Source organism: Pygocentrus nattereri, chromosome 12, assembly GCF_015220715.1.
Source record: "Pygocentrus nattereri isolate fPygNat1 chromosome 12, fPygNat1.pri, whole genome shotgun sequence".
NCBI classification, from domain to species: Eukaryota; Metazoa; Chordata; class Actinopteri; order Characiformes; family Serrasalmidae; genus Pygocentrus; species Pygocentrus nattereri.
The window spans coordinates 15,537,871-15,549,768 of NC_051222.1; the positions used below are offsets into that span (position 1 = coordinate 15,537,871).

General features: G+C 39.9%; 1 protein-coding gene across 3 annotated transcripts in view; it reads left to right on the forward strand.

The window, feature by feature from the left end:
- The window catches only part of LOC108429854 (sodium- and chloride-dependent GABA transporter 2-like), a 31,102-nt gene extending 19,465 nt beyond the window's left edge, over window positions 1-11,637 (forward strand). For 2 of the 3 annotated variants that reach the window (XM_037543654.1, XM_037543656.1), the window contains 7 exons: window positions 2,798-2,922; window positions 3,213-3,325; window positions 4,221-4,358; window positions 5,359-5,461; window positions 8,606-8,706; window positions 9,023-9,193; window positions 9,834-11,637. In XM_037543654.1, coding sequence (XP_037399551.1) covers window positions 2,798-2,922; window positions 3,213-3,325; window positions 4,221-4,358; window positions 5,359-5,461; window positions 8,606-8,706; window positions 9,023-9,193; window positions 9,834-9,959 — 877 coding nt within the window. In that variant the 3' untranslated portion in view covers window positions 9,960-11,637. The remainder of the gene's footprint in view (window positions 1-2,797; window positions 2,923-3,212; window positions 3,326-4,220; window positions 4,359-5,358; window positions 5,462-8,605; window positions 8,707-9,022; window positions 9,194-9,833) is intronic. The other variant, XM_037543655.1, reaches the window with a different exon arrangement.
- The last annotated feature ends 261 nt before the right edge of the window (window positions 11,638-11,898 follow it).

Sequence of the window (11,898 nt, forward strand, 5' to 3'; positions counted from 1 at the left end):
TCTAATAAAGTGGCCAGTGTGTGGAAGTACAAGGTAGGTGTGTCTAATAAAGTGGCCAGTGTGTGGAAGTACAAGGAAAGTGTGTCTAATAAAGTGGCCAGTGTGTGGAAGTACAAGGTAGGTGTTTCTAATAAAGTGGCCAGTCTATAGAAGTACATGGTAGGTGTTTCTAATAAAGTGGCCAGTCTGTAGATATACAAGGTAGGTGTGTCTAATAAAGTGGCCAGTGTGTGGAAGTACAAGGTAGGTGTTTCTAATAAAGTGGAAAGTATGTAGAAGTACAAGGTAGGTGTTTCTAATAAAGTGGCCAGTGTGCAGAAGTACAAGGTAGGTGTTTCTAATAAAGTGGCCAGTGTATGGAAGTACAAGGTAGGTGTGTCTAATAAAGTGGTCAGTGTGGAAGTACAAGGTAGGTGTGTCTAATAAAGTGGCCAGTGTGTGGAAGTACAAGGTAGGTGTTTCTAATAAAGTGGCCAGTGTGCAGAAGTACAAGGTAGGTGTTTCTAATAAAGTGGCCAGTGTATGGAAGTACAAGATAGGTGTTTCTAATAAAGTGGCCAGTGTGTGGAAGTACAAGGTAGGTGTGTCTAATAAAGTGGCCAGTGTTTAGAAGTACAAGGTAGGTGTGTCTAATAAAGTGGCCAGTGTGTAGAAGTACAAGGTAGGTGTGTCTAATAAAGTGGCCAGTGTGTAGAAGTACAAGGTAGGTGTTTCAAAAAAAGTGGCCAATGTGCAGAAGAACAAGGTGTGTTTCTAATAAAGTGGCCAGTGTGTGGACGTGCAAGGTAGGTGTTTCTAATAAAGTGGACAGTATGTAGAAGTACAAGGTAGGTGTGTCTAATAAAGTGGCCAGTGTGTGGAAGTACAAGATAGGTGTTTCTAATAAAGTGGACAGTATGTAGAAGTGCAAGGTAGGTTTCTAATAAAGTGGCCAGTGTATAGAAGTACATGGTAAGTGTTTCTAATAAAGTACAAGGTAGGTGTTTCTAATAAAGTGGCCAGTGTGTAGAAGTACAAGGTAGGTGTGTCTAATAAAGTGGCCAGTGTGTGGAAGTACAAGGTAGGTGTTTCTAATAAAGTGGCCAGTGTGTAGAAGTACAAGGTAGGTGTGTCTAATAAAGTGGCCAGTGTGTGGAAGTACAAGGTAGGTGTTTCTAATAAAGTGGACAGCATGTAGAAGTACAAGGTAGGTGTGTCTAATAAAGTGGCCAGTGTGTAGAAGTACAAGGTAGGTGTGTCTAATAAAGTGGCCAGTGTGTGGAAGTACAAGGTAGGTGTGTCTAATAAAGTGGCCAGTGTGTGGAAGTACAAGGTAGGTGTGTCTAAAAAAGTGGCCAGTGTGTGGAAGTACAAGGTAGGTGTGTCTAATAAAGTGGCCAGTGTGTAGAAGTACAAGGTAGGTGTGTCTAATAAAGTGGCCAGTGTGTGGAAGCACAAAGTAGGTGTGTCTAATAAAGTGGCCAGTGTGTGGAAGTACAAGGTAGGTGTGTCTAATAAAGTGGCCAGTGTGTGGAAGTACAAGGAAAGTGTGTCTAATAAAGTGGCCAGTGTGTAGAAGTACAAGGTAAGTTTGTCTAATAAAGTGGCCAGTGTGTGGAAGTACAAGGTAGGTGTTTCCAGTAAAGTGGCCAGTGTGTAGAAGTACAAGGTAGGTGTGTCTAATAAAGTGGCCAGTGTGTGGAAGTACAAGGTAGGTGTGTCTAATAAAGTGGCCAGTGTGTAGAAGTACAAGGTAGGTGTGTCTAATAAAGTGGCCAGTGTGTAGAAGTACAAGGTAGGTGTGTCTAATAAAGTGGCCAGTGTGTAGAAGTACAAGGTAGGTGTGTCTAATAAAGTGGCCAGTGTGTGGAAGTACAAGGTAGGTGTGTCTAATAAAGTGGCCAGTGTGTGGAAGTACAAGGTAGGTGTGTCTAATAAAGTGGCCAGTGTGTGGAAGTACAAGGTAGGTGTGTCTAATAAAGTGGCCAGTGTGTGGAAGTACAAGGTAGGTGTGTCTAATAAAGTGGCCAGTGTGTGGAAGTACAAGGTAGGTGTGTCTAATAAAGTGGCCAGTGTGTAGAAGTACAAGGTAGGTGTGTCTAATAAAGTGGCCAGTGTGTGGAAGTACAAGGTAGGTGTGTCTAATAAAGTGGCCAGTGTGTAGAAGTACAAGGTAGGTGTGTCTAATAAAGTGGCCAGTGTGTAGAAGTACAAGGTAAGTGTTTCTAATAAAGTGGCCAGTGTGTGGAAGTACAAGGTAGGTGTGTCTAATAAAGTGGCCAGTGTGTAGAAGTACAAGGTAGGTGTGTCTAATAAAGTGGCCAGTGTGTAGAAGTACAAGGTAGGTGTGTCTAATAAAGTGGCCAGTGTGTAGAAGTACAAGGTAGGTGTGTCTAATAAAGTGGCCAGTGTGTAGAAGTACAAGGTAAGTGTTTCTAATAAAGTGGCCAGTGTGTAGAAGTACAAGGTAAGTGTTTCTAATAAAGTGGCCAGTGTGTAGAAGTACAAGGTAAGTGTTTCTAATAAAGTGGCCTGAGGACATGAAGAATGAAACACAAACCAGACAGTATGAGCCCCACCTCTGGCTGTTTAGATACAGAAATACTCAAGTTTCACTTTAAATTAACTTAACAAGTGGAGCATTACGGCGCTTCTTCAGTCCTGTCCAACTTTTTTCATTATTCACCATCATTTTTTTCACATAAAGGATCCACTTTTACCCTTACATTGTACCTCTGAGTGGTTAAAACTGGTGTCTAGAGAACTGTCTGGAAATTCCTGGTAGGTAGAGCTTTAACTGTCTGCCTGTTTCATTCAGGGATACATTTTTGCTGTGCCTGCTGAACAGTGGCACCAGCTTTTTAGCTGGGTTTGCCATTTTTGCAGTGCTGGGCTTCATGGCACAAGAACAGAACATCCATATCTCTGAGATAGCTCAATCAGGTACGTGTCTTAATAAGGTACATCTTTCTAAATCTCTGTGTTTTTGGAGTAGTTAAAGCATTAAATGGTAGTTTGTCAAAGAAAGCTTCCATTGCTTGATGGCTACATTGGCTCATAGTTCCAGTGCAAAAATAACGAAGCATAGTTCTTACACCAAATATTCTTAGCCAACTACATCTGGAATAAGGGGAAAGCTGTGTAAATGTGTTCATTTCACAAGTGACAAGTTCATCAAACTGTCACTTTAAGAGAAAAGTCAACTAATGCTGATGGATGTTATGTCTTTTTAGGGCCTGGACTGGCCTTCATTGTCATTCCACGTGCAGTGTCCATGATGCCCCTCCCCCAGCTGTGGGCTGTGAGCTTCTTCCTTATGATCATCATGCTGGGGTTGGACACGCAGGTGACAGAGACACACAGAAACACTCTCACACAGATATGCAACTATAGAATTGTCAAAGACCAACCTACATTCAATTGATTTCCAGTGAAATGGACATTAAATGGACAGTAAGTTAAGTTATTCATTTCTGTGGAGATGTTTCTAAAGAGATCAGCTACCAGCATAAGGAGTCAGAACTTCAAAAGACAATTAGCCAAAAAACTAGACTTTAAAAATTATTTGAATGTACAGTCAAAAATGGGACTCTTCTCAACCGAGCAAGACCTGGTAGAGCACCAAAACTGTCACCATCACATAAAGTTTTCATCCTTGACAGACAGAGAGAAAAATCCATTTCTGTTCTTGCTTCACTTCTTAAAACCTCCACATGTCCATCCTTAAACTGTGAGGAGACAGCTCAGCATTATGAGTCTAAAAGGATGCGTAGCTGTCAAGAAGCCCTTACCGAGAAAAAGGAAATAGACAAAACGGTCTGCAGATCAAACAAAGAAGCTGCCGGTGTATTCAGAACAATGGACTGGCCACCCCAGAGTCCAGACCTCAATGTGCTTGGCATTATTTGGATTGTAGGAAGCAAAATGGCAACTAACTTCTAAGACTGACCTGTGAAAGCTTGGAAAAACACCACCCATTTCTTTGAAGAACTAAAAGCAAGTCTGAATGAATCGCTTGTATTTAATGGCCATTTTTACTGGAAATTAAAAAAATGAAGAGTTACCTTTGCACAGTACTGAAGTTATTCAGGATCTCATGCATGTCTACATCTTTACTGTTCTCAGGTTTGGGCATATCAGTACTATTAGCAAACTACAGGTGTACATACATGTCTTCACACTGTAGTTTTGCAATGATAAATAATAACCCTGTCTTCTCTACCCCTTTGGTATGTGTTCAGTTTGTCAGTCTGGAGGCTCTAATGACCTCTTTGACTGACCTGTACCCAGCTGTTATCCGTAGGGGTCGGCGGCGGGAGCTGCTCCTGTTGCTCGTGTGTGGAATCTGCTTCCTGGTTGGACTGGTCATGGTCACACCTGTGAGTGACATGCACAAAATGCACTTGGTCACCACAGCCAAGACAACTGGGTGTAGAGGGACATTATAATGCTTTTGTAATGTTCCTATTAAGCTAGTAGCTGGTAATTAACCTGGCTGCTTAATGTCTCTTTATTAAGCTGTAGTTTGGGTGAGTTAAGCATTTCAAAGGCCTTAATTAATATGCACTAACTAGCTTAATAAGGGCATAATGATTTACACTTAGGATGTTTTGTTTATGTAAAATGCTTAATTCACTCCTAAAGTAGTAATAGGCAGGTAGTTATTTACCAGATACTTGCTTGATAAGGCTTATAAGCATGTTACAAAGGCATTATAATGCCCCCCCCCACCAAACTAAGGTGTTACCAAAAGTTTTATGCTCATGGTTTTGCATTAATATGAATTCCTTTCAGATGTATTATGCAGTCATTAATCGTAAGAGTGCAATACATTACATAACGTTGTGTATGTATTTTAAACACTTCTGTATTTGTGCATGTATTCAAAGAAATAATCCTGAATAGTACCAAAATACTCAAATTGAATCAAATCAGACTGTGGTGAACCTTTAGAGCTCGTGATTCACTGAATCACTTGGCAAAAGAATCATAACTGAATCTTTCTGAGTTTGTAATTGTAAATTATTCTGTAACAACTGTGAAACTAATACGTAAATCATGCAGTGTAATGAAGCAAGTTGAATGAACTGAAACAGTTCTACATCATTTTCTGTCCGTCTTTCCATTTCGTTTGCCATGTCTATCTCTCTCTCTCTCTCAGTGGGATATTCTGCCATTTGTCTGTGACTTTCTTCTTCTTTTCATCCAAAACGTCTCTCTTTTTTCTTTCATCCAGCTTCTCGTGCTGTATATCACTCAGACAGGGTGAAGCCCAGACAGGGGGATTTGTCAGTTAATGAAGATTTACAGCGTCTGATTCATTCTTTCTCTCTCTCTCTCTCTCTCTCTCTCTCTCTCTCTCTCTCTCTCTCTCTGCAGGGAGGCCTCTATGTTTTCCAAATCTACGATCACTTCTCCTGCAGTGGAGCCAGCCTGCTGCTACTTTCCATCTTCCAGTCTGTGGCCATAGGCTGGGTCTATGGTAAGAAAACGGCATGCACATGCACTCACATGACCTCAATATTCAGCAGTGTTCCTAAAAGAGAGAACACCACACAGTACTTTAAATCACTCCATATGAACCCCGAATAATGATGATTTCTTATATCACGTTAACATGACATATAGTTACTCAGGTTATTGCCATGTGAATCATGTTAACAGTGCCAAAAAATCTTTTCTCAGAATCTACTAAACCAGTCTGTCATTCTGAGAGGACTTACCATGCGCTTGTGACCTTAAAGTATAGTCGATCAGCTGAGAGATGTTTGGGTGTCCACTAGAGATACGAGGCCAATGAAAGCTTGAATTCACCAGTCATCACTGAGCAAACCTGTCTGAACCACCCAATAAATGCAAAGTAATTTATTCTGTGGGTTCTGACACTAGTATTGCATTCCATATATATATATATGTATATATATATATATATATATATATATATATATATATATATATATATATATATATATATATATATATATAATTCCTTGTTGAAGAAGTCTTACACGGATGTGACAGGACTGTCCATCTTCATAGAAAACAGTGTAACATACAGATGTTACACTGTTTTCTATGAAGATGGACAGTCCTGTCACATCCTTGTAAGACTTCTTCAACAAGGAATTATATATATATATATATATATATATATATATATATATATATATATATATATATATATATGGAATGCAATACTAGTGGGAAATGTCATGTTAATGCCTCTGAGCCTATTAACTCTCTATTGACTGTACTAAATAAATAAATTGAAGCTGTCCTGGTGCTTTTCTGGTGGTCCTTTGTTAAACGTGGGAAACTGTTATCTAGGCAGTTAAGCCACAGGACTAGTGGCCTCTCAAGCAGAAGTATTCCAGCCGTTTTATAGTTCCCTGAAGCGAAGGAATACTTCAGTCTGAGGCCCTGCTGAATCATCATGTCACGGGACTGCTGACCCTCATTGAGAAATGCCGTCTCAGCTATGGAACATTTTTCTTTCTAGCTCTAGAACTGCTGCCATTTAGTTACAGGATATCAAATGATGCTTGCATCATAATAATGTGTTCTTAAAGTATGTGTCTGGTTCCCTTACCATCTTTGAAGTGTACAAAGACTCTTAGGAAACATTCTAAAGACTAGAAAAGTTTAGGTCACACTTGACTGGGAACAAGTGACGACAGTTCATCAGCAGCTTTAGCATTGGAATCAGAACCCGTGTTTGACAGCCTTTACACAGTGAGACTTTCATGCAACTACAGCTGCTTGAAACCAACAGGAAACTAAGTTGCCCTTCAGTTGCACAATGTAAGGCATTCTGCAACTCATTTCTGCTGGATGGAAAAGGTTTAATAAAACAACAAATCAGAAAGCCAGTGCATCAGGACATCAGCAGTTTTTTGAAGCAAACATTTCTGTAACCAGCTGCGTTAACCAGCCAGCTAATGCGCCAACATTTGTTTTTCTTTATCAAGATCCACATAGCTAAATTATTTTTTCCCTCTCTTGGTAAAATAGATAAAACTCAAATATATAATAAAGAATCCTAGATAGATGTATAAGCGACAGATATATAAATATAGAAAAGAGACCGCTAATAAGCGGGAAAAAATATACAAAGATGATAAAATTATAGAAATTACACCTCGTGGGTGACTGATAATGAGAACGATTCTGTTTATTAAAAAACACAACCTGCTAATTTGACAACCTAGTGGAGTAACTGAATGTTGTGTGTAACTTTTTTGCATATATGTAATTGCTTTGTGTAGCTGTCAACTGTTGCAGGCTCGCAACATATTACAACTAGTTGCTTGAAAGTTTTATGTTACATAGCAAGTCTTAGGGTTCAGTTTAGGTGTTTAGCTCAGCGTAAGGTTAGGATTAGAGGATTAGGCAGTGGTTTAATTGAATCTAAGTAGTGGGGAACATTCAGGGATTTCTAGGCCTTCAGAGAAGATTCCAAGAAAATGCTGTACAGTCTGCAATTTTTAGTTCATGACATTTCTGGCCGAACCAGAGGCATTGCCTTAATAGTCATGGTTTGTCACTGAATGTAATAGACAAACAATATGGGCGAACATATTGGGTCACCTATTCTAATTATTGGGTTTGGGTGTCTCAGCCACAGCCACTGCTAACAGGTATATAAAATCAAGCATATAGGGATGCAGTCTTTAAATGTGGCACTATAATAGAATGCGACCTCTGCCACAAGTGTGTTTGTGAAATTTATGTCCTGCTAGATCTGCCCCTGTCAACTGTAAGTGCTAATTTTGTGAAATGGAAGCATCTAGAAGCAACAACAGTTTAGCCATGAAATAGTAGACCACACAAACTCAGAGTACGACCGCCGAGTGCTGAAGTGCACGGTGCCTATCCTTTGTTGAAACATTCACTAAACAGTTCCAAATTCCCTTTGGAAGCAACATCAACAAAAGAACTGCACATTAGGAGCTTCATGAAACGGTGCTCCTGTGAAGGGAAATGCTTCAGCATACCAAGACATTTTGGACAATTGTATGCTTTCACCTTTGTAGGAACAGTTCAGGGAAGGCCATTTTCTGTTCCAGCATGACTGTGACCAAGTGCACAAAGCAAGGTCCATAAAGGCATGGCTGGGTGAGTTTGATGTGGAAAAATTTCAATGACCCTCATAGAGCCCTGACCTCAACTCCATCCAGCACATTTGGGATGAACTAAAATGAAGATTGCAAGCCAGGCCAACATCAGTGTCTGACCTCACATAGGCTCTTCATTATGAAGGGGCAAAAATTCCCACACACACACTCCAAAATCTTGTAGAAATCTTACCAGAAGAGTGGAAGCTGTTATAACTGCAAAGTGGGGACCAACACCATATTAATGTCTATGGATTTAGAATAAAAGCTACTGTAGCTGTAATGTGTAGGTGTCCCAGTAATTTTGTCCATATATTGTATGCAGATGAACCCAAACACAAGGTGAGTGCCTACGTTTGACCTTCAAAATGAAGTGTAACCAACGTTTATTATTATTTATCTTACTTGTTACTTTAAAAGTGCTATGTTATCAAATCTCACTACAGTTAATGGTTGCCTTTTTTAGAAGTCCAGCCTAGTTACTGCTTTTCACAGACTTTCCTTTATTCCAGGACCAGACCGGTTTAGCAACAACATCAAAAGCATGATCGGTTACCTGCCACCTTCCACCTTCAAGCTGTGCTGGCGCTACCTCACCCCAGCTGTGTGCACAGTACGTATAATTGACTCTCTGCATCATCTCTAGGTTATCTCAGATCTTTAGTTGGAGATCCTGTAACTCATGAATGGTTGTTTTCGTTTTGTTTCGTTGGCACAGAGTTCTGCGTTCAACTCTGTTTCTTTTTCTCTTGGTGTCTGCAGTGACATATTTGTTTCTAGCAGTATCTGAGCTCAGGACTGTCTTTTTCTCTAAGCTATTGGTAACTAGCAAAGATACTTTCTCTAGATTGACAAAGCACTTCTTGTAAGTCGCTCTGGATAAGAGCGTCTGCTAAATGCTGTAAATGTAAATGTTTCTGGTTCCTCAGGGGACATTTGTGTTCTCGTTGGTGAGTTGGTCACCTTTAAAGCTGGGGAAGGGTGTGGTGGCTCCAGTTTGGGCTACAGCTCTGGGCTGGCTACTGGCATTATCATCCGTGTCTCTCCTGCCACTGTGGACCATTTATGCCTTGATGAACACTCATGGAACCTTAAGCCAGGTTGGTAATACCTCAAACAACTCTTCAGTTTCTCTAAAAAGCCTGAAATGGTACAATAACGCTGTTTACACCTCTCATCATGTAATACAAAGAGACCTAGATAGTGGTTGGATCTGGTCACTGGCTTCTAAAACTAGTGGCTTCAAAATTGGTGAGAAAATTGCACTTCAGAAAAATGAAAAGCTCAATTTGCATGCATTCAAACTGTACTGAATATTAAGCTCAATTTCATATCAACATTCTGACAGTAGAAATTAGCTCTGATAAAGCTTCAAGATTGCTGCTAATACTGATTTTTGCTCTGCAATGTACTTTTGTATTTTTTATAATTAACGGTATGTCATAAAGTGACAAAAACACATAGGTTTGAGACTTGATATGTGGCAAATGTGTGATTTTGTTTCACATGCATTTGTTGGGCACAATGTTAATTGGCAGGTACACACTTCTTTGACTTGTTACCTACATTACCCTCGTAGTTCAAGTGCAAAACTTCATAGACCAAATATGTCTTTTGGGGTAGGAAGAAACCCTGATTTAACTCTCCAGTACCAAGATTTGACTTTGACAACCATGATTTAACATCATCCTCACATCTAGATCAAACTAACAAGCCATGCTTCTTTTCCTCATTTTACAGCGTCTGCGTATACTGTGTCATCCAGTGGAGCGATCACCCGCGGCCCGGAAAAACTCCAGTAATGGCATGCAGTTGACCTTTGACTTTACAACAACACCCAGGGAGACTGTGTTGAATGTCTTGTAGCTGGCCAAACTCAAGTCTGAAAACTTAACAACAGTTTAAATGAGTCTCACTGTACTTCTAGGGTCACTCTTAAAGCAAGAAGGTCAGTTGTCAAAGTTAATGGGCAAGAATATGTTCCTAAATGTTGACTTTGATGGCTGTATTAATTCATTTGAGCTTTAGTGACAGTATTATTACTGAGAGTAACTGTCTTGAGATGCTGAAAAAGATTCAGTTCTTTTTCACTTCATTTGTCATAGACTATGGCAAAGAGAAATTCTAACAGAAGACTGTAGTTACAGTAATAGAGATAACTGAAAGTTGGGAATTCAAAGTGATTTATACAGGGAAAGCTGTTATAAAATTCTACAATGCTGCATTTTTTTTAGTGCCTCCACATGTCAAACAATGTCTTTATTGATTCTGCTTTGCACATATGGGCACTGGAACAGGCCTTCCCCAAACTGCTGTTGTAAGCAAATAATCTACATGTCTTTACATGCTGTAGCATTAACATTACCCTTCACCCAAACCCTGAAAAACAGCCCCAGACCATTAATCCACCTCCACCAAACTTTACTGTTGGCACTATGCATTCCGGTAGGTAGCATTCTCTTGCCATTGGCCAAACCCAGATTTGTCCATTGAACATAGTCATATAGTGAAGCATGATTCATCAGTCCAAAAAGCAAGTTTACAGTGCTCCAAAGTCCAGTGGCAGTGTGCTTTGCACCACTCCAGCTGACACTTGGTATCGGAAAATTGTAAAGCAATTTTCTAACGTTCCTGTTTTTTGCTAATGTTGCTTCCAGTTGCTTCCAGACCAAGAGAATTTGGATAATTTCATGCTCCCAACTTTGTGGGAACAGTTTGGGGATGGCCCCTTCCTGTTCCATCATGACTGCTCACCAGTGCACAAAGCAGGTCCATAAAGACATGGATGAGTGAGTTTGGTGTGGAAGAACTTGACTGGCCTGCAGAGAGTCCTGACCTCAACCCCATAGAACACCTTTGGGATGAGTTTGAGCAGAGACTGCAAGCCAGGCCTTCTCATCCAAAATTATATAAAGACTACTGGCTGCTTCAAGAACACTGTGCTAAGCTAGGATTACATTCCCTTTTTCTTTCTGTTATCTCTATTGCTGTTTTCCTCTGTTCCACAGCTTTGCAAAGCTGTATGCTTCATGGGCATCCAAAGCCTCATATGCTTTGCATGACTAAAAAGAGACTTTCTTGGGCATGCATCAGAAAATTACATACTGCATATGTGGATCAAGCACATGCCTGGGCCTTTGTGAGCTTAATGAAGTACAAATAACACTGATATTATATTTCAAAGCAGGTAGCCTTGTAATTAACACTGAGTCAACAGCAGACCTGATGTCAAAATAGCCTTAAAAAATGCAATGAAGTACCTCTGAAAAACAGTTGAACTGACATAAAGTGTTTCTGTTTATATGATAAAGATGTGGGTAATATTCATAAATGTTTGCATTCTAATTTTCTATTTACTTCCAATGCCATTAAAGATTGTAATAAGAAAATCTTTAAAGTAGCATGACATGAGGTTTACTTTGATTAGTTGGTGGGAATTAGTGCAGTGTGGTTTGAGTAGTGTGTATGCCTTTTTTGGTTGGTCCCCATGTGGAACAAACAAAAAACCAGGTTTAGTTTGAAGAAATAAAAGAACAAAAGTTTTCATTTTGGTTACTGAGAGTCAGACTACAGTCAGAGTTGGGTCAGGTGCAGTGCTGAAGTATGCTACAGAAAGAAATGAAAATCAAGAAATTTGCAGTAGCTATAATTTATCAACAGCAATGGTCACAGTTCAGCAACAGGCATAATAAAGGAGGAAGAGACCGTTCAAAATGAATGGGAATGCTCATAACACACAGCATGCATTTGTTTGCAGGGCTTGTCCTGTTCTTTGAGAAAAAGAGCCAGTTGGCTTGCAGATAAA